This window comes from Leptonychotes weddellii, chromosome 12, assembly GCF_054177405.1.
Source record: "Leptonychotes weddellii isolate Sample4059 chromosome 12, ASM5417740v2, whole genome shotgun sequence".
Classification (NCBI taxonomy): Eukaryota; Metazoa; Chordata; class Mammalia; order Carnivora; family Phocidae; genus Leptonychotes; species Leptonychotes weddellii.
The window spans coordinates 50,999,841-51,022,803 of record NC_138380.1 but is presented as its reverse complement, the minus strand read 5'-3'; the positions used below and the strand labels follow the sequence as shown (position 1 = coordinate 51,022,803).

At 37.9% G+C, this 22,963-nt stretch overlaps 1 protein-coding gene across 4 annotated transcripts in view; it reads left to right on the top strand.

The window, feature by feature from the left end:
- HDAC9 (histone deacetylase 9) overlaps nucleotides 1–22,963 on the top strand; it is a 901,117-nt gene that overhangs the window by 502,152 nt on the left and 376,002 nt on the right. For 2 of the 4 annotated variants that reach the window (XM_081800450.1, XM_081800451.1), the window contains exons 8-11: nucleotides 5,347–5,478; nucleotides 8,700–8,815; nucleotides 19,438–19,560; nucleotides 22,616–22,826. In XM_081800450.1, the coding sequence (XP_081656576.1) occupies nucleotides 5,347–5,478; nucleotides 8,700–8,815; nucleotides 19,438–19,560; nucleotides 22,616–22,826 (582 nt within the window). The remainder of the gene's footprint in view (nucleotides 1–5,346; nucleotides 5,479–8,699; nucleotides 8,816–19,437; nucleotides 19,561–22,615; nucleotides 22,827–22,963) is intronic. The other 2 variants (XM_081800453.1, XM_081800452.1) reach the window with 1 other exon arrangement.

Here is a 22,963-nt window from a genome sequence, read left to right as displayed (position 1 = left end):
TACTGCTCTGTAACACATGATGAAATGATTCGCGGAGATCAGACAACTCCCCAGGGTTGCAATTAGTCCATGAAAAGTTAGCATTGAAATCTGAGTCTGGTCTTTTTGGTGTCAGAGACCTGTTGGCTTCAGCAAAAAATACTTTCCATGTCTGTATGTATGTGTACGTGTGCGAAAATGACACTCCCACACTCACAGCAATCTCTTAGTGCAATGACAAGTCTGGGCCTTGTTACTTACTGTTGGAATCCTCACTGTTTAACCTGGGCTTCTGCTACCTAACTCCCCTGTTTCTTTCCCGTTGGTTGTGCCCCTACCCTGCCATGCCTGAGTTCACGCTGCACCATGGACATCAGTAGGAGGAGAAAGAGTTGAAATACATTTAGCTCGTGAGGCATCTTGCACACGTTTTCTGTTTCCTTTTGTTCCCTTCTTAATTTCTTTGAAGTGAAAAGAGCAAAAACTTTCAGGTCTGTCCTCTTCATTTTAATATTGATTGTTTTCATTTAAATGATGATAATTTTTCATGCAAGGTTTTCATTCAGCAGACAAATGCATTCAGATGGGCACACACACTAAAAAGCTTGCCTTCTGTTTCTGTGATTAATTGAGATGTAGAGCGTGATGGGTGTGGAGTAAAAATAGAAAGGCAATTAGTGCAACTAGGCATGAAATACATTGAGATACAAGCAGAATGTCTCCCCAGTTAGTGATCTCTTTCTGGGCTCTTGAGGATTAACATCCCATTAGTAAGTCACTGGAATGGAAATCTTCAGCCTTTGGGGAGACGAGAGCATTAAAAATGGAATTAACTCTACTGCAAACTGAGTCAGCACAGTAGGTCATTAATTCTACTCCTTGGGTATATATCATGCTGAGCTTTGGTGTGTGGGCTTCTGAAATATTAGAAGTGAGTTTATAAAGCATTGCAAGGACTAAATGATGGTTATCTATCATTCCATCCTTCACCCTCACTGCTGAGATACTAAGGTCTCTGGTGGTTCAAAACCAGTGTTGAAATACAGACAAAAGTTTTTACTAGAACCAGTGGATATGGACCTTTACTTAGAAAAGCTGTGTATTGTATATTTTGAAAAAATAAATTTCTGTTGCACTTACAGAATATTAATGATTCCTAGTTTTTAAAAAGCTGTGTCCTCAACTAATAAAGATGAAAATACCACAATGCCTCAAATAGTATCCTTCTGAAAATTGAGAATTACATCTTTCTGCATGAAGTTGACTTGTTTTACTTTCTTTAGAAATACCAGTGATATTAAAAATATTTTCAAATAGGGGCACCTGGGTCTTAGTTGGTTGAGTGTGTCTGACTCTTGATTTCAGCTCAGGTCATGGTCTTGGGGTCTTGGGATTGAGTCCCGTGTCCGGGCTCTGAGCTTGGCAGGGAGTCTACTTGAGGATTCTGTCTCCCTCTCTCTCTGTCCGTCTCCCCTCACTCACGCGCTCTCTCTCTCTCTCTTTCTCAAATAAATAAATAAATCTTTAAAAATTGCTTACAAATAAATTTCTAAGTATAGAATATATTGAAATATTGAATATTGAATATTTTCAGGCAACTTATAGTACTCCCTGATTTCTGATAATCTTCTGTTTCTTTTAATCTTCTACATCCTAAGAATTGCTAACAGATAGTATTATCTCCTTTGATCATCTCTGTGTAGCACAGTCATTAACAACTGCCATTTACTGATTGCTTACCCCAGGGTTTCTCACACTTGGCAATACTGACATTTGAGTCCAGATAATTCTTTGTTGTAGGGCTGTCCTGTGCATTATAGGATGTTTAGCAGCATCCCTGGCTTCCACCCACTAGATTCCAATAGGTGTATCCCACACTGACCATCAGAAATGTCTCCAAACACTGCCAGTTGTCCCATGATGTCAGAATCTTCCCTGACTGAGAACCACTGGTTTATCCTCTATTAGACATTATTTCACTTGATACTACAATAACTTCACAAAAATGTGGGACTTTGTGAATTGGAGCCTTGGTAGGAAATAAGACCTACACAGTATTGGTCATAGACTTTTTTGAAAGGACTACTTACGACTGCTTAGAGGTGTTGAGGCACCCAGAAAATAGCAATAGTAAGAAGACATTCTCACCCTGAGGGCTAAAAAAGTAAGGAGAGGAAATAATGTTCTGATGTGCTGGGAAAGCTGGAACCATGGAGAAGCCTCTAGAGGGAAATGAAATCAGGAAGAGACAAAACAATACTATAGCAGAGAGAGCAAAAGGTACCCTGGCTCCTCCTTCCTCCTTAATCCTTTGTCACTAAAAAGTCCTACCAGTAGGTGAGCCCAAATGAAATCCAACCAGCAAAGGACTGAAGTGATGCAACTCCAGGATTTAGCCCTATGGGCTCAGACACAGAAGACAAATGGAATCCATTGGGACAAATGGAGGAAAAAAGAAAAGAAAACAAGAAAAGAAAAAACTGTCCCCAATTTAACATGAAAAACTGAGATTTAAAGAAACAAAGTAATTCACCCAAAGCCAATGCCCTCCATGCACTACTAGTAATCTATAGCTGATTTGCGTAAATGAACGGACATTCAGTGAGACTATGAATTATTCAAGGTGATTGACTTTAGTAGCTGATAGATACAGGACCAGAACCCAATTCTCATTCCTAGTCTGGTGTTCACTTTTTTTGTGTTGACCTTTGAAAGAAATTTAAGAACTCTGTATCCAGCCCATTCTCCCAACAGACAAACATAAGAATGAAAGCTATGTGCTGACCTAAAAAGTCACTTTTTCCTAAAAAGCTTATGGAATTCTAGGTTTCATGTAGAATGTTTAAATGGCATATGCTGTTTTTCCAAGCTTTTGGCACATTTCTGTCTTGATTGCAGAAACTCGGCCCCAGCTGGTGCAATGTGTGAGGAGAGGGAGGAGGACTGGACTGAGAACCAGGGGATTTGGGGCCCAGTCCTAGCTCTGTCACTCCTAGCCATGCAACCCTTAGCAGGAATAGCAATAATTAAAATTCCAGAAACCATTTCTTACCTTTTGCATTCACCCAGATCTTCACAGTTATTTTCAGGTATCTAATTCGATGGCCATAACTCAAGGTGTTAGATTTTCATGTTTCACAAATGAAGAGTCAGGCTTAGAAAACACTAGAGTCTCACTGAATATCCCATAGTTGGGAAGTAGACTCAGCTTCACCTTTTCCCACAGAAAACATAGTACACTTTCTCTACCCCATCTTTTAAAGTGATTAATCAATTGATTTACTTTCTGGACAGCTGGTCGGTAGCATCTAATACTTTAAATTTCATCATAAAGGCACGTCTAGATCGAAGTCTAAGAATCTGTGATTTTTGTCTTTGGGTTATAACCAGGGCTATGGTGGAAACCCAATATAGTTAGCACATAGGGATTCCTCATTTCTTCCTTTCTAGGTTTCAGATGAGTGTATTTACTAACTGACAGCTTTTGAGACAAAAACTGGGGTTTTTAAAGGAATTTTAAAATAAATATATACAGGGAAACAAATCTAAGTGAATTAATACAGTTCCATTTTCTCCCTTTAATCCTGGGTGAATCAGATGTTAGTCATACAGATTCGGACTTTTCCACTAAGATAAAGTGGGTTGACACTCCTGGAAGGTCTGGAAGGTCCTCAGTCCTTTGCCCAAACTGTTCACCTTCTTTGCCTCAAGGTGGGGGCCCAGAAAGTGATACATTTCAGGGCTCCAGACATTGAGCTTCTTGTTCTTAGTCTTGCTCTCTGCCCACTCCATGTTCCACTTTGCAGTATTTTCAAGCTGCCCTTTTTCACCGTTTTCAGCCATTAAATCAGGTGTACAACACCAAAAAATTGACTTGTTTTATTTTTCATAATTGAATATGTCTTTCAAGTTCCTGTTTCACCTAGCTTATTCCAAGTAAGCCTAGAATATAGGGGTTCTCAGTCCAAGGTAAAGCTGCAGAGAAGGGAAACAAAAGAACAAAGACAAAACTAAAGTATAAATATTTGAAGTCTAAACATAAAAACAGACAAGAAGAGAAAGAAAAGATTGTAAGTTCTACTTTGATACCCTTTGCAGTCAGGCAAAGATATAAAATTCCTTCAAAGAAAACATTTTCACTGATCAAAAATTCTAGCTGCATGATAACATTTTATCTGATATAGATGATTAGGAATTCTTTGGGAAACGGTTTATAATTGTTATGGTGTTCATACACGAGGAAAGGTGGAGGAGCAATATTTTCAGTATTTAGAAGAATAGACTTGAGCTAGATTATCTAGGTACAGATCATGGTGTCATCCCTTTTTACCTATGAGACCTTGGGCAAGTTACTTATCCTCTCTCTGTGTTGGTTTCTTCATTAATATAATCAAGTATAAAGAGAATCTGTCCCAGATGGATTTTTTTTTTTTATGGTTAAACAAGTTAATATTGACAAAGCATTTAGAACAGTTGTGGACATAGAAATCACTCTACGATGCTAGTTGTCATTGGAAATCCCCTTTCCATCATCCCCACCACCACCATCATCATTATCATCACTGATTTGTATTACATAGGGACTCAATCTAATGTTCCCATTCTTTTAGAGTATAATTGCGTAGCCACCTAATCCATAAGTAACTAAATTACAGAGAATCACCATTTAGAATAGTTTAACCAAAGAAATAGTAACATATGTAGGAATAATGTGCATTTGTACTTTGGAACATATAAACTTACTCAGATCTTTCAATTCTGAGACTGGGCCACCGTTTCTCTCTACTTGATTATATACTTAATGTGTAGAAAGGTTTATTCATAGTGACTCTACTTGTTTTGGTGTTATGATACCGAGTATATTTTCCCAGGATTTTAGGTTAGAGACTACCGACAAAGAAATATTCCAGGAGTCAGAATTAGACGTAAATTATATGCTACAGAGGTGTCTTCTTATTACCAGAAGTCAGGCCAGAGTCTCTAAAATCACATTAGGGTACTGTTTTTGTGGGTATTGAGTTTCACCCTTGAGAGAATTAAAAGAGCTGACAATGACGTATAATAAATCTTACTCTGACCCAAACATATTTAGTGATTAAACTTCCCAGGAATCCCAGTTCTGTCAGCTTAAATAAGTAGAAAACTTACATTTTTACTCCTTTTTCACTTTCCATTTGGAGAAGTAGATAAAAATAATTACTATATTTGTCTGTTTAATTCATTTAGAGTTAATGCCTTATTTACATGCTTGGAATTTTGATTTGAGATGAAAGGAAACAGGAAAAGGGTGAGCCGTTTTTTTATATACAGGAGCAACTGGCTCTCTATTTTTTAATTTTTATCTATTTTCTTTGTCTCAATCCCCAGCCTCTGAGCCCAACTTGAAGGTGCGGTCCAGGTTAAAACAGAAAGTGGCAGAGAGGAGAAGCAGCCCCTTACTCAGGCGGAAGGATGGAAATGTTGTCACTTCATTCAAGAAGCGAATGTTTGAGGTGACAGGTAATTGAGGACTGTGCAGACATACACTAAGAAAAAAAAAAAAATGCCGGTAGGAGGAATGAAAATAAATAGCATAGAACAAATATGGCTGTTGCGTATTAAAAGTTATTTTGAGGAGAAACATGTCTTGAAATTATATTGAAAACTCACAAGTAGCTCAGTAAACCTTGCCATGCATTCACCAACTGTGTTTAACAGGAAATGAATGAAAAACAGAACTATGTGTCAATCTAGGCATAACTAGGGAACGCCAAAGCTCACCTTCATCTTTTCAGAAACAGGCAGTCCGTTTCAGGAATGCCAACCAGAAGAGTATAGCTTTTAATGAAATTTGATCAGAAATGAGCAGAGGGAGGTCCAAGAAGAACGCTTCCCCCATACTCAGACACGAATGTACAAAATACATCTGGGAAAATTAAACTATGTGGAACAGCAAAACCTTGACTTTTCAACAAATTTACAGAACTCATAAATGATTTTATGTGTTTACTAGTGAACTGGGACTTATGGCAGGAGGGGGATATATTGCCTTTTAGGAAGGGAAAGAAACTGTCATTTTCAGTAGTCTCCAATGGAAGCGTTCTTATTTTTTTAGCTGCCTGGTTAGTGGTGGGGTGAACAGGTTAGGAAATTCAACCTGATGTCTTACAAAGCTTTCTGGTCCCAGTTGTACTTGGTCTGAAATTAGAGAAGACCTAGGGATACAAGAACCAAAAAGGCTAGCCAAAATAATAATACTGACTACTGTTTATTGAGTACCTACTTGGAGCTATATGCATTGTATTTGGTCATTTCCTTCAGTTACATTCATGGAGAAGTGGTAATCTGCAACCATTTTTTTTCCATTTTCAAGGAAGATTGTGCTTAAGCCAGTGTAGTCAGTTGCTCTCATTTCTCCAAGATCAGATCTTATCCTTAGCAGGTAAGGGTAATAATTTTTCAAAATGATTTGTTTTCTGTATCTCCTGTGGCCATGAGAGTGCCTGCTTTCGGGAGACAATAGGGAAAAGATTGTGGAGGTAGGAGTGGGAAAGTATAGAACACTAATGTGACATGGTAGTTTGACAGGTTATTTACGAAAAAAAAAATGGGTAGTTTCCTACTCATTCCTGACAAATTAATAAATTTAATACAGATTTAATAAAAAATTTTATCTGAGGCAAAGTATTAGTTGGAAAAGATTTCCTTGACAGGTAAGAAATATTAAAAAAATAAATAAATATTACTTTACCAAAGTTTATATTTATTTTTCAGTATCAAATATAATCACTATTTGGACCATTTCTAAATTCAGAACTTTTTTTTTCCTTCAGAACACAGATTTGTACTTAAGAAAATAAAAATCTTAATTAAGTTTTCATAATAAAGGTACTTGGTGGGATTGGGGAGTTGGAGAATGAATCTGTGTTAATGAATGTGAAGAAGATGAACATATCAATTGTCTAATGTAAACAGATATAAGTGATTATTCTAATTGGAGAGAGTACGCTCCCTCATAACGGGAAAACTTGAAGAAAATAGAAAGCCATATATATTGCTTTGCTTTTTTTGTTTGTTTTTGCTTTAGAGTCTGATTAATCTAAGGTCATGTTTATTTATCCCAGTGTTCTCTTCTATTTTCCTATTAACCTCTTCTTGATCATAACTTTTTCCCCACCGTCACTTGCCACATTACAGTGGAATTTTGCTCAATACCTATCTGGGTAATGATTAATTCTAACTTAAACGGGTTACAATTTGCCAGAGTTTTACTCAAGTTTCTTTATTTTTGAAATACCATATTTTTCTCTCCCTAATTTTGTGAGATAATGACTCCCCCTCTCACCTAAGGAAATAATGTGTATCCCAAGAGGGACTTGTATGTTTATTAGATGCACATATCTGGTCAATGAGCTAGGACTTGTGGACGCTTGGTAGAGTTTTTTAAACTAGTATGTTGTACTTATTCTCAATGTCTTTGGAAGATCTGAACTACCAGAGACAGCTTTATTCACCTTTTATTCACTCCTCCCCCTTTTCTCTGCCAGCTTTCACGTAATTTGGATGAACTCTGTTTGGATCTTCATACTAATTGTTTTTACTGTCTAGTCAGAGACCATCGTGGCATCATATAGCAGTTAAATTGCTGTTGCTGCTCTTCTCACACCTCTGCATCTCCTTTCCCCATTTCCCAGGTTCAAGTGCATGCTTTTTCCAAACCCCATGCCCCGTCTCCTCCCAATAGTTGACATGGGAGCCACTTGCCACCTCCCTCTTTTTTAAGTTCCACAGTTTTCTGCCCCCTTTTCTCACCAAAGCCATGTTATTTAACAACTCTAAGCCTTGGCCCTTCCCTGTGCCTGCAGTGCCTTCCCCTCCACTCCCTTCTTCTCCATTGTCCCCATTTCGTGAACTACTGCTACGTCTCTTCAAGCCCCAGTTGCCATCTCATTTCTTTTCTGAGATTTTCTCAGTGTTCCCAGAAAATCAGTTGCTAGCTTCCCTACCTCCCCAGGTCCAGTGCCATGTTGTAGAAACCTGTTGCAGCAAGTGTTTGTTACCTGGAATTCTCGTGCTCACGGCAGCGATTTCTGCATAAGGAAATACTTCTGTCTGAATATCGCACACAAAGATATAAATAATACGACTTTACATTGACAAGGCAGATATAAGAAAAGAACTTTTTTGTCTTTGTTTTTAAAGACAGGATATGAAAATGAGACTTTAATGAGAAATCAGTATTTAGTCACGCAGGAAAGGCAAGAGTTAGGAGTCTGGGGGAAAAGAGCTCCTTGAAGTATTTTTTACTGTGTATTTTTCTCATTAAAAGAAAAGCAAATAAGAAAGAATCAAAGATAAAAAGCAGATTCATCAAAATGCAAGCAAAATACAGAGACAGAAAGGCAGCGAGAAAGATGTGTTTAAGAATTTTACACCAATGTCCTTTTTTCCGCCCCTCATCAAAAGCTTCTATAACGTTCTCTAACTGTTCTTACTTACCTAGAAACTATGGAGTACTGTGTTGTAATTTTAACAGTGAAAACAAAGGGAGAAAAGTGGTAGGAGAATTCAGAAGTGCTTCACAATTTTCACAGTCCTTTTTGTGGACTGAAATGGGGCTCGCTGTTCCCGTGGGGAGGGGGGGAAAACAGTGTTCGGTGCTGTATGTTACTTACAGTATCGCTGAAGCTCATCCTTGTATGGTTGTCATGAATCTGCTTGTGCTTCACAATGTCTTCCAGAATCCTCGGTCAGTAGCAGCTCCCCAGGGTCTGGCCCCAGCTCACCAAACAATGGGCCAACTGGAAACGTTACTGAAAACGACACCTCAGTTTTGCCCCCTACTCCTCATGCTGAGGTAAGACTCTTACTGTTTTGGTCCTTTTAAAAATTAGATCCTTGATTAGCCCTGTAAAACAAAGTGATATTTCTGAAGTGTAAAGCCGCTGGTTCTTAGTTATTTTTCTTATAAGCTTATCGTGTTTGGAATTGGATTAGACGTGATGTTATTTACCCAGTTTGGTTGACAGTTATGGTTCGGAAATAATGAAATGTAACCCTCGAAAAAACCATTCTTAGTGATACTGAAGGTATGCTGTCCAGCTGTTGTACAGCTTGGCAGTGTTGTGTTTGGTTCTTGGTTATTCTGATGGGAGTAGACCCATACATAAGTAAAAACAACTTTGTGCAAACCTCTCGAAGAACAGCCTAGCAAAGTAGGTTTTATCCATTTGCCCTGGAGAGTAATGAAAAAATAATTGAAGTATTATAGCTGAGGAACGTAGGGCTCCACTGAGCAAACATTTGCTGAGGACCTACTAAGTGCCAGTCATTTTGCCTAGCAATGGGAATGTAAGGATGAATAAGGCACGAACTGTGTTTCTGAAAAATGAAATAATTAAAGGAAATTGATCTGATTGTATGTAGTCAACCCTAAGAACATTTGTTTTTCAACACCTAATTTATTGAAACCAATGATACAAGAATAGAGGAAAATAAATTTGTGAGTCAACAAGAATTTTTGTATGTAGTTTTGGTATTAGGCTAAGCAAAGGCAACAGTTTGTAAGTAGCCATTCTCAGGGAATCCGCTGTTTTGAAGACACCATCAATTGAAACTCTTGATTTTTCTTTTCTGTCATTGTAATTCCTCCTTACCACGAATTGCTCTATGCAGGGAAAGCTGGTACGATAACTTCTCATATATAACTGTAACATGCTTCTTCCCTTGTATTTGATACAGTTGTAGTAACTTAGGTTTGAAAGAGACTGATCAAATCTCTGCTTCTTGGATCACCTATATAGCTTTCCTGATGTGTAGTTATCAAACTTTCGCTACAACACTTCTACTTATAGGGCGCTCCCTTTGCTGTTTCCTGAGACAACTCAGTTGATTTTAGAGAGTTAGCTTGACAGAAATGTCTTCTATACATAATGCTAATATCTGTGTCTCTATAATTCCACACACACACTTATAATAAATTATTTCTAAATTGTAAAATTACCAGGCCAAAATATAACTGAAGGCAGAAAACCAGAGGTTATTTCTGGTAAGTAAAGAACTTAAAACAATGGAGTCACTTTTGCTCTGAGGACATTTGTGTACTTCAGTTTTTTGGGTTTTTTTTAAAGATTTTATTTATTTAGTTGACAGAGAAAGAGAGAGACAAAGACAGGGGGGAGCGGTAGAGGGAGAGGGAGAAGCAGGCTCCCCGCTGAGCAGGGAGCCTGACGCGGGGCTTGATCCCAGGACCCTGAGATCACGACCTGAGCCAAAGGCAGATGCTTACCGGACTGAGCCACTCAGGCATCCCTGTGTACTTCAGTTTTGAGTTTTGGTTTTCAGGGCCTCACAACACTCGAGATAGAAGGCGAAGCTCAGTACTGACCAAGGAGGATAATCTAACATGAAATTAAGCTGGAATTTCAAAAGCTCATGTCTACACTATGTTGGTGAGTCCCTCACCTTTACCCCCAGAAGTCCGGATGCAGACCAGAGCAGGGACAGGATTTCCCCTGAGAAGTTTTAACCAGAAGCTAGCTAGTCCTTGCATGGAGTTGTAGCCCAAATTTCCATAATTTCAAACTGTCATTTTGGTTTAAAGTGCCCCAGATTTGTTAGGGCCCCTCGGTGTCTGGAAAAGCAAATATAAATCCTCTCTAGAAGAATACACAGCATTCTAGATTTCAAAAATTTCCTTCAATTTTCCAAGGAGAATGGGTAGAGGAGATAGACATTCTCTTGCTTATGATCAGCTTTCAGCTATTTGAAGAATAACAATTCAGGCCTCAACATTATCTCCAGGTCCTTCATCTATTTCTTGTTTTTCACAGTCCTGCTGTCCCTCTTCCCTTCTTTATCATCCCTTCTAAAACATGATGCCAGATAGGATAAGTTCTTCACATATATTTGTGATCAGAAATGTAAGTGGGATTTTCAGATCGTTGGTTATAGATACTTTATTTCTGTTAGTGCAATTATATGTCAGTATTAGTCAGTTTTCTGTGACCCTTTAATCAGTTTCCAGAAAAAGAACAGTTGGTCACAGATGGTTTTAAAAACTTTAGATTTCCATTGCCTCTCAGTTTGAAGAATGATTCTTCAGTAATAGCAGAAACACTAAAGGGTCTGCATTCTAAATCAGCTCTGGATGAATTTTGTGCCCTTGGAAAAAGAAATGACACAGTAAACTACATTCAACAGTATGTATGATTCTTAGAAATGCATTGTTAGTGCTAAAAGGTGCAAAAGACCACTTATAGTATATAATAATATTTTATTAGGTTCAGAAACAGCAGTACGGTATCTTGATCAGGAAAGCATAGGTAGGAAAAGTATATTTTACAAAGGTTAAGGGTGTGATGAACACAAGATTTAGCATGATGGTTACCTCCCTGGAGGGAGCAAGGTGGGGAGGGTGGGGAGAGACATGGTTTGTTACTAAAGAGGAGGATACATATATTCTTTCATTATAAATACATATCTATGTATACAGTACTTAGTACAACATAGAAGAACAATCAAGAAATATATATTTGTGAGATTAGAAATAAATGGAAAAAAGTGAGATTTTTCTCTTTACTTCAAACTTTTTATGACCTGTTATATTGAATCTCCCAGATTATGAGACCTTATCTTTAAATTTCAAAATACATTGGAGAATGAAAATTAAAGGAATTTTTTAATGTTGTTTCAATCTACTTTTTACTCCTAAAGCCTTCACTGTCACAAATATCTATTTAGAATGCCCTGCCTTTTCATCTACTTACTGAACATTCTGTTACTACAAACCTTTCCTTCCACCCCCACCAGCAAGAAGGAAAAAAAAAAACAAAAAAACAGAAGGAAATGTGATTTAATGGAGTTTGAAAGAGTAGAGGTATTTCTTCAGGTCAGTGACAGGACATTCACCTCCAAAGCTGGAAAGACTAGTTCAAAAGCAAGCAGTGACTTACTTCATAATGAATTAATTGTGTGCCTGAACTATGATCCAAAAGGCCAGGTGGGCAGACCTTTATGCACTGATGGGTAGCCTCTCCATGGCCCAAAACAAAAAATTCAGCCCTGATGGCTAACATGTGGTTTTCTGCTGCATTGCATTTACAGAGGTCTGTAACGTAATTCTTACTGGAGAGCTAAAGAGACAGCAGAATTCAGACGGAAACTCTCAACAAATTAATATCCTCGCTCTTGTAACACAAAATGCTTGCACCTAAACCAGAAAAAGAGGAAAAGAAATATTTTCAGCCAGTTCTTGATTAGCAGTCATTTCAGATTTAGTATGATTTTTACAGACATCTTTCAAGATTAACAATAGTGTATAATTTCATATCAACAGAAATAGTTTTAAGTCGTGAAAAATATACATCATCAACTATACTTTCAAAAGCCAAGCTAGCTGCACACTTCACCATTTACAAAAGAGGCTTATTCTACCATCTTTGGTTAAACAGCAGAGGCGAATTTTCATTTTTAAATAGTTTAACAGTGTACATTTGTATGAACTCTTTATTCTGTGACCCTAAGTAGAAAAGCATGTCACCCAATTCTTTCAGAGCCCATGTAAATGAATGGGATTCTACTCCCTTTTACTGCTTAGGGAAGAGGAAAGTAAGGCTGTATTTCAGGCTGATGTTGAGGCATAGGCAAAAAGAAAATTTTTAGCTTGTAATTCACGTGTCTTACATAATTTAGCTGGAGGTTAAGACAGAAGTAGGAGAATTTACTCCTAAGTTCGGAGAAGGAAACAAACAGCACAGCGAATTCAAACGTATGGGTCTTCCATTTGCAAGGCTCCGCAGGAACCCGGCTCCAAAACCAACTACCTTGTCATCGTTGGCTAAGTCGCTAAACTTGTCCCTGACCTCAGATTCCTTATCTAGTGAAAGGTGGTCATGCCTCCTCCAACAGTGTTGTTGTGAGGAATCAGTGTTGGGAAGGCGGGTGGTGAATTGTGAAGTGTGAAAGGAGTTCGTTTTTTGTTGTTGTTATCAATACTGACTCCTAGTAGGGAAAACTCATTAGCATGTTTGTCTTCAAGCCAGCAAATCACATGCGAGAGTGAGTCTCCATCTGCTCAGACCACTTCTGTTCCATTTCTTCTATTTCTTACATATGCTCAGTCGTGAACTCGGATTGTTGGAGCTACTTGTTTTCCTCATTTGTAAACTTGGTTGGGGAGCTGAAACCTCAGGAGTTTCTATTTCCACTCCAGTCAGAAATGTCTTTACCTATCTAGTTACTTTATTGTTAATACTGCGGGCCTGTGGGTTCAGATGTTTCCATGAATATCAACACCATTATTTTAGATTCCGTAGATTTATTTGATAGCTATGCTAACAGTAGCCAAGCAGCTGGTTTGTTTCTATTTGAACATTAGTGGCTGGCTCCGCTAGGCTATTTTTTAAATCATTTTTTTTTCCAGCAGATACAAACGATTTTTTAAAAAGGATTCTAATAAAACGTTAAGTGCTCTAAAATCATCTGAAATGTCACTTGTTTTGCCCCAATCTCACATGACTCATCTGCCTATTGTTTCATAATGGTTGTTGTGACATTTGCTGTAAATGTTATGCTCCCTTCTGAGTGGGTGTAGAGCTAGGGTTTTAGATGGCAGAAAATGAGATGCTTTCCCCCCATCTTTGGGGAGAAGAGGTTGCTATGACAGAAGAATCATTTAGGAGGAATAACATGAGTCAATATTGTAGAGCAAGACCTTTAATGAAACCTTCAGCAGTGCCTTTTAAAATGCAAAGGAAGCCCTGTCAAATGATAATTTCTTGTCTCCAGATCATTTCACAGTAATACATTCTTGGATGTCCAGCAAAAATAAAAACTTAGAGATGTAAGTTTCTAAAAAATTTCTTCATCACGTGGAGATGTTCATTTTCTATCAGCTGTCTGAAAGGACGATAGAAAATAAATACTATTTTATTTTTTATTTTTTATTTATTTTTATTTTTTTTAAAAGATTTTATTTATTTATTTGAGAGAGAGAGAATGAGAGAGAGCACATGAGAGGGGGGAGGGTAAGAGGGAGAAGCAGACTCCCCGCCGAGCAGGGAGCCTGATGCGGGACTCGATCCAGGGACTCCAGGATCATGACCTGAGCCGAAGGCAGTCGCTTAACCAACTGAGCCACCCAGGCGCCCATAAATACTATTTTAAAAATTATGGTGAAAACCATAAAAAAGTATTAAATGATTAAGAGATTTTTTTGGTTTGGAATTCTTTGTTGTTGTTGGTTTTTTGTTTTTGTTTTTTTCATTTTTAATGTGGCTCTCTCTCTGTGTTTTTTTTTTTTTAGATAGTCTAATTTGGGGATCTGGGACCCTTTAAAGCTACAGCAGATAGGGGTTTACAGGCATGTCTTCCTGAACACCATTCTAATACACACATTACCTGATCATGCTAGACAGAGGTGCTTCTGTCTCAGGCCGAAGGAGCTGATGTCCAGGGAAGGTGGACAGCTGCCCAGTCATAAGCCAGTGAGTGGTAGAGTTCAAGTGCAGGGCACTGAGACCACACTTCCTTTCACCAGTCCCCACTGCTCCTCACCAAAACTCTGTAGATACTTATACTCTTTTTCTGATGCTCATGCATATTGTAGGTAATTTTGAACATGTAGTAAATTTAAAATTCTACATCCACTTTTTCTATGAGCGTCTTAAAAAGTAGGTGATTATTTACGTAACTAGTGTTCTGTCAAAGGTCATCCGTTGACTTCTTTGTCTTAAGAGTGAGAAAAGTATTCCCTTCCCTTCCCTCCCCCCTTCCCTCTCTCCCTCGCTACTTTCCTTCCTTCCTTCCTCTGTATCTCCTATCCCCGCTTTCATTCTCCTTGCCCCCATAGGCAGTCATTATCTCCTGTATTTTAGTTTGCATGAGCTCTTATATCATATGCATTTTCTGCTTTGTGTCCAAGAATTTTAGTGGGTATAAATGGCATGGTGTTATCAATCTCATTCCATTTCTTATTTTTATCACTAAGCATATGTTTTTAGATCTAGTCATGTCATTATGGATGCAGATACCTAATAGTTTGCTTTTAATCACCGTAACAGTCCATGGTGGGCGGTGCTCCATTTTACCTACCCATTCTCCAGTTGGATGCCCCAGTGGCCTCCAGTTCTCATCCTCCACCAAAAACTACTTCAGTGTGTACTCATGGACATCATCCTAAATGATGATGAATGAGAGCTTAAGGAGAGAATTTCTTTCTTTTTTTTTTTTTTAAGATTTTATTTATTTACTTGAGAGAGAGAATGAGATAGAGCATGAGAGGGGGGAGGGTCAGAGGGAGAAGCAGACTCCCTGCTGAGCAGGGAGCCCAATGCGGGACTCGATCCCAGGACTCCAGGATCATGACCTGAGCTGAAGGCAGTCGCTTAACCAACTGAGCCACCCAGGCACCCAAGGAGAGAATTTCTTGAGGATATAATTCCCAGCAGAAGAATTTCGGGGTCATGATATATAGTGTAATTATTTTATTGTCCTGAATTATTCACCAGAATTGCTATACCAGTCTGCAGTCCCACCAGCAATATGTGATGGTTTTTACCTTTCTAAATCCCTATGACATTTGAAGTGATTTTGTATTTTTCTAATTTTTGCCAGTGTTCTTTTTGTAAGAAATTGAGTCTTTTCATTGAAATGAATAGCTTTGGGGCACCTGGGTGGCTCAGTCAGTTAAGCGTCTGCCTTCAGCTCAGGTCATGATCCCAGGGACCTGGGATCGGACCCATATCAGGCTCCCTGCTCGGCGGGGAGCCTGCTTCTCCTTCTCCCTCTGCCGTTCCTCCTGCTTGTATTCTCTGGCTCTATCTCTTTGTCAAATAAATAAATAAAATCTTAAAAAAAAAAAAAGAAATGAATAGCTTCTTGATTTCAATGGCAAAATTAATAGCTCTATTGAGAGACATATAATTTTTCAGCATATTTTATTCATCTGAATTTCAAATATTATCCATAAGATAGGCTTCCAGTTGCTCTGATGGTGAGAAAACATTTTGAAGGTCATCATTAAGATGTGAGTAGGCCTCCCCTGACCCAACACCTGACTCCATCATATCCCTCTTCTTCACATTATGCTCCTTCTGGTGAAATGCTAGTTACCTATCAAAGCCTGGTATAAAATGGACACCCTGCTCTGTGCCACTGAAGTGATTGAACCCTATTCTAATTATAGCCATTATCACAGGTCATTAGAGTTTGTTTTCTACTTTTCTGTGCACGTAAGTAGCACATGAACTTGGTCATGTAGGACATCTTTGTACATCTACCATCCAGTGCCACACTGCTAATTCAACTGAGTTGTTATTTATTGTTTCCTGAATGTTAAGAGATAGTCATTTATGCCTTTAATATTTCCATTTTATCTACCTATAGCAATAGTTTCTGGTTCTGAAAAATTTTTAGATTAAAACCATCCTTTCCATGTTCTAAGATGTAAAACATTGGCATTTTAGCACAGCTTTGATTTAAGGGCCGGATCAGTTTCAAAATTGCTCCCTGAAAAGAATCCTGGCTTTGCCCGAAAATGCTTGTGATCTCACCACAATGCTAAGGTGGGGTAACCTTCCAGCCTTGTAAGAATGCTGGTCAGGATCCTCCGTTTTCTCAGTGAATTGGTACCTCACCCCGTTGGGTTGGCTTTCAAGTGTGTCTGCTGTCTTTTAGCAGTGTAGATAGAATACAGCTCCAGGTTCTTGCTAAGAAAACACTAACCTGGGACTGATAGACTGTGCTGACCAAAAAGCCGCATTGAGGAAAGTTGTATATAAAGAAGATAATTTGAGGAAAACATTTTTTCCGGTCTGTGAAGTCATTTGTGATTCTTGTCATCCTCTGGAAATGCTGGGCCTGTTACCTTATCCATAATTGAAGGAAATGAACTAAATAATGTCCACGTCCCTGCAGTTCCGTGATACGATACTATACCAGTTAGTCTCTGTGGGAAGAACCAGCTGTGTACCGAGTGAACCTGGGGGACTCAGGACTTCCCTTGTTTCCTCAGGATCTGTCTCCATGACTTGAAGACTCTCATGTCTGTAAAGTCACCAGCGCTTTCACGTTCTTCCCGTGACCAGGTCAGCTGGTTCCCAGTTGCACACATTTATTCTTTTCCGTTAGCCTCAGGACCTGATTTTGCTTCCTCTTCTTCTCTAAAGCTTCCCCCGCATCCATACTTTCCTTATGGTCCCCGTATCCTTCAGTAATGGCGACAGAGTGGGGTGTGTAGCTTCTACAGCGGTACCTGACCACAAATCTTACGGCCTGGGTCAGTTTAAAAGTTATATTGCTGATCCCAGTGGGAACCAGAACTGAGGAAATCACTCAGTGTCTTTGTAACTGAAGCATAATGATAGTGACAGAGTGCCTAGGAAGAATAGGTTAATGTCCAAAAAGTCCCTGGCAGAGGGTTTGGCACACAGTAGGGGCTGCAAATCAGTACCCTGTCAGACAAGTGGAGCCTCTCAGTTTTGATAGGAAACTTCAGGGTTTTAATCCCATAGTAAGAATATTCCCAAATGTCTGCACTTTAGTCAAAGCCCACGTGAGCAGCTAGTCTGCTGCTGCTATCAATATATCCAAGAAGAAATATTTTTCTTACTTTAGTATAGGTTTGCTTCCTGGGATGCGGTGGGAAGATACCGCAGAAGTTCATTCTGGCAAACAAAGATGACCTCTTTCGTGAGGCCTGTGGGGTGTCTTTGGTGCCATTCCCACAGTGCATGTCCAGTCTCAGTGCTGTGATGAGCAGATACAACCTGGAATGAATATTATACATGACTTGAAGTGCTTATTTTCCCATGTGTATTTCTCTTCTCTGAAAACAGATAAGTGAATGAAATACCATTTTATTGTAAATTACTAGTTGCTGCTAATAAGCTAGTTAAAATATTTTTTACTTCTTCAAACATTCTTTTTGTTCAGGCATATATTCCAAATGAGAAATTAATGTTAAAAGCATATGAGTGTAAGCAAAATAAAAGCTTGCCTTTTTAATTAGAGCAAATAGGCAATTGCTACTCAGAGCTCCTAAAGTCATGCAATCTCATTGTAATGCTAAAATCTTCCCCAGCAATCTTCATGCTATGGCATTTTAGACAACCTTAATTTTGTAAAGGGTTGCATCTAAAGTCAACATAATGCTAAAGGTTTCAATATGCCTCTTGGTTTTCATGCACAAATACCTGACTTCTTTTGAGAAAAAACAAAATCTGACTTAGCTTGGAATTCCAAGTTGCAATGAGAAAAAAATCTCCATTTAACCTTCTGCTCTTATTATGTTAAGGCTATGACTCATCTCCAAACAAACGTATGATTGAGGTGATGTTTTGGAATAACATCCTGTGTTTTGGTGGCGCATCACTCTTCAGTGACATTCTGAGGTTGCATTGTATTAGCACATGATATTTTCCCCAGTTAATTGATATCCCAGGTTTGTCCAGGGGAAAATCTACAGCTCCCCCAAACATGCTTGACAAGTTATTATATTTACTTTAGTCAAAGCCCGTGTGTGCAATATCCCTCTTGGAGGTGGTCTATTATTGGAGTCCCATATGCTTTTTGTTTGGGAAGAAAGCAGTCACTGTGTCATACTGTTACATGGAGTATTCTTTTTCAAGGATGTTGTTCCCTTGGGGACCATATCAGGCCAGAGTTCCTTAGTCTAATAAGACCTTTGTAACTCTTATTGTATAAGAGTTCTGGGAGGGAAGCAAGAGTTAAACAGAAAATGTAATTCAAGCAACCATATTAGGCCACATGTGGGAAAACATGACTCTTAGTATTGGATTAAGAAAAGGTATTTGTTGTAAAAATGACTGTGATGCCGAAACATTCAAGGTATTTTCAGGATAAATGAGGCCCTATTGTGGCACAGGGAACTCGTAACATTTTAGCATTTAGCTTAGCTTCTGAATATGAATGATCTAAACATGCACCACACAGAGTTGTCTATTCATATATTTTATATTAAAAAAATACTGTTAATTATAGAAGTCCTATATGGTGATATCTAATCTAAGATTTTCTTGTGTGAGTTTTCCCATCAGTAAAATGATGTTTAATCCATATAAAGATAATGATTATAGTGGTATTACATACATATTCATCACTCAGTAATACAAAAATATAACCTTAAGAATTAGTCACTTTAATCGTTGTACTTTACCAACTGATGACACACACATGGATTATGGTCGATAAAGGTAGAATTTTTTAAAAGAATTTTGCAAGCTGAACATAGAAGCCCTTTCCTCAGATTCTGTGATTATGTCTAACGAACAAAATTTTAATGTAATTTTCACATACAACTTTTGGATACAGAAATTATAAAATAAACAATTAAAATACTTGACTATTTTGACTAATTATGATAATATAAAATCTATTTTCTGAAACGTGAACATTTTACAGTAAATTTTATGACATAATAATGTTTTGAGACTGCTTTTTCATTTTTTTTTTTAATAGCAAATGGTGTCCCAGCAACGCATTCTAATTCATGAAGATTCCATGAACCTGCTCAGTCTTTATACCTCTCCCTCTTTGCCCAACATTACCTTGGGGCTTCCGGCGGTGCCCACGCAGCTCAACGTAAGTCATTACACAGCAGCCCAGTGATATTTTTGGGGGGGTCTCTCTTTCATTTCTTATATATTTAGACTTCAGGGAAACTTGGTAGTTTGCTTCTCCTAAAATTCCCTCACTTCACTCTAAGTTTTGCAGAGACGTTCAGTTTGATTTCAAATTAAAGAATTATACTGGTTCACAGTATATAATTTATATAAAAATAATAACTAACATTTATATGATGTTTTAAAGCTTTTAAAAAAGAAAGCACTCTCCAGATATATTATTTTAGTAGCTCCACACAGCCGTCCCACGAAACAGAGAGTACAGGCCACATTTTTACCGAAGAAGCAGCTGAGACTTGGGATATTTAAAAGCCCAAGATCACAGAACCATTAGGTAGCAGTCTTAGGACTCAACCCAGGCCAGTGTTGAGAGGCAAAGCTTCCAAAGCACAGCAGCATATGTTTATAGAATTTATTTTATGAATGACTTTATTTTCGGAATTTAAGTTACTGACTCTGTGGTACTAAGGAATACATATCTGGAAAACCTCTCTAAGAGCAATATTAAATTCTTCCCTGGAGGTTCAGAGTGAATCAATTACTTTAAAAGTCCTGACATCTGAAATAGGATCTCTGGGAGGTAATTGTCCTACTAGCAGAAGATAGCAATAGTTATTTTATACATATTCCCAAAAATAATATAAATTTTAGTCATTGTAAAAGATTTGTAAGCTTTACCTGGAAAAATTCATCTGGGAACTGTGAGTAAATTAAGTTGTACTTATGCAGAGGTCATGTGATACATTGGGTTTAAAGAGAAATTTATTTCAACCCTTGGCACCTGTTTTGTCAAACTTTAGCAGGACATCTTCCATGGAGTCCAGCTTGTCAAATTCACATCTTTTACAATACGCCCACACCAGGAAATTTTTAAAGAGTTGACCATTTTGTGCCTCATTGATTTTCAGAATTTAAGCCCTGTGTATGGTGGGCTAATTTATGCACGAGCATACCTATACTGACATTATTAAATGGTAGATTTTGTAATTGGGTTCAATCCATATTATACAATCAATCTAAGAGCTGTCTGGTTATATTTGGTATTTTTTATAGAGTTGAATGTTATCTTACATGATACAGTAATCTTATACCAGTGAGGAAAAAGAAGAATTTGGATGTTGTTTTGTATCTGGAATTGAAGAAGAAGGGCTTAAAAATACTGATTTCATTTACCCCCTTGAAATTCCACATGAAGCATTTATAAACCGTTGGTTCTAGTGAAAAGAAAAAAAAAAGGAATTAGGGATGAAACTGAACATAAATATTCATGGATAATATTTTCACATCTCCACGTATTAAAAATTATTTTTCTTCTGTTCCTCTGTTTCCTATTCTGATGATGATAAGCAAATAGTAACACAAAAGCTTCTTATGACACATGAATAGGCATTTTATTTCCACTCTTTTTTGCATGTTCTAAGTCATTCCTACCAGCTAACATAAACATACACCACTTTTAATGTGGTCAGAGAGAATTTTTTCCCAAAGGACCAAGTACTAACGCCAGACCATTTAATGTTTCAATGGTAATACAATTTGGTACCGTTGGATGAATAAACCAATGTGGTTTGGATTGAAGTTTCATTTTTCTTTGCTTCCATTTTGGTGTGGATGAGGCCATCACAATTAATTTTTCAAGCTTAGCATTGCTTTGGCAAAGGGATCTCTAATATTCCATTTCCCCACTGAATAGTGGGAAATTTTAAGGAAAAGAGGCCAGGAGAAGGAATCTCACTTCTAGATTAAACATTGCGTTGACTTGCCATGTGACTAAGACAAACCATTTACCTCTTTGTCCTTCAATTTCTCCATCACTGAAAATTGCTTTGCTTCCCTGGTGCACAGCAATTTTGAAAGATGAAACATGAGTTTTGAAAAGAAACATGCCACATAATTTTGAGGTATTAGACTTCTGCTTTTGTGATACCAAAATGACCTCCATTCATTAAATTCTTTGAATAGGATAATTCATTATTACTATTGATGATATAATTATTATTACCTTATTACTGTGTTATCATACATTTCAAGTTCTTAATAACATTTTTATTTGATCTAATTTCACTTGTTTATTTTATTAAACAAAAGTATCTGAAGTGTCATTTTCAATATTTAGAGATTTGGGGATCTGTTATGAATTAATACAAAATACATGTTTAAATCAAAGTCCTGCATGTTTTATACAACCTTTCATTGAGTTGGCTGAAGAATTTTATTTTAAGAATTAAATATTGGAACCCTACAGCTCTGTGAGCTTATTAGAGGACATTAGAGGAATTGCTCCTTCTGCTTGAAACTCCAAAATTCAAGACCGTTTTATCTCCAGCTTCATCACTGCTATGACAGAGTCATTAGTTTAGCAATTTGAATCGATTTTACATTTCCAGTATACCTTTTTACTTAAACAGTATACTAAAATATTTTTTAAATAAACTTCCCAGTTATTAAGCCTGAAATTAGCTTTATTTTCAATGTGAAAAAAATCCTTATGTTCAGTACAGTGGTACTCAATACTAACTTGTCTCCAGTGCTTCAACCCTATTTTTATTTCTCGTCTGTTAATACGGTTAGTTTAAAAAGACACACTGTTGGGCCAAAGAGGTGAAGGCGATTAAGAGGTACAAACTTCCACTTGTAAAATAAATAAGTCACAGGGATGAAAACTACAGCATAGGGGAATGTGGTCAGTAGGATTGTAATCAGTTCATCTGGCGACAGATGGTGACCGCACTCATCATGGTGAGCGCGTCTAGTGTATACGGATGTTGAATCACTATGTTGTACACCTGAAATGCGTGTAATATTGTATGTCAACTACACTTCAATTTAAAAAAATAAAACTAGGAGAAAAAAAAAAAGACATGCCTTTGTACATTTTCCCTACTCAGCCATCAGTCAGATGGGGTTTTCTTTTGGGTGGAGGAAGGGAGAATTACGGAATAAGAAACTCCGCTAATGGTGTACAGACCTAATGGATGAAAGAGGATTACCATCTTTATTATTTCTTGACACAGGCTTCGAATTCACTCAAAGAAAAACAGAAGTGTGAGACCCAGACGCTCCGACAAGGCGTCCCTCTGCCTGGGCAGTACACGGGCAGCATCCCAGCATCTTCAAGCCATCCCCATGTGGCTTTAGAGGGAAAGCCCAACAGCAGCCACCAGGCGCTCCTGCAGCATCTATTATTGAAAGAACAAATGCGACAGCAGAAGCTTCTTGTGGCTGGTAAATAATAATGGCGCCCTTCGCAGATCATTTTAGGACTTTATCCGTGTTCCAAAGTAAGGTTTTTTTAGCTCAAGACCCCCACAGATTGTGATTGACAGTGTCACACAAGGGTCTCCCTGACACTTGGTATTGTG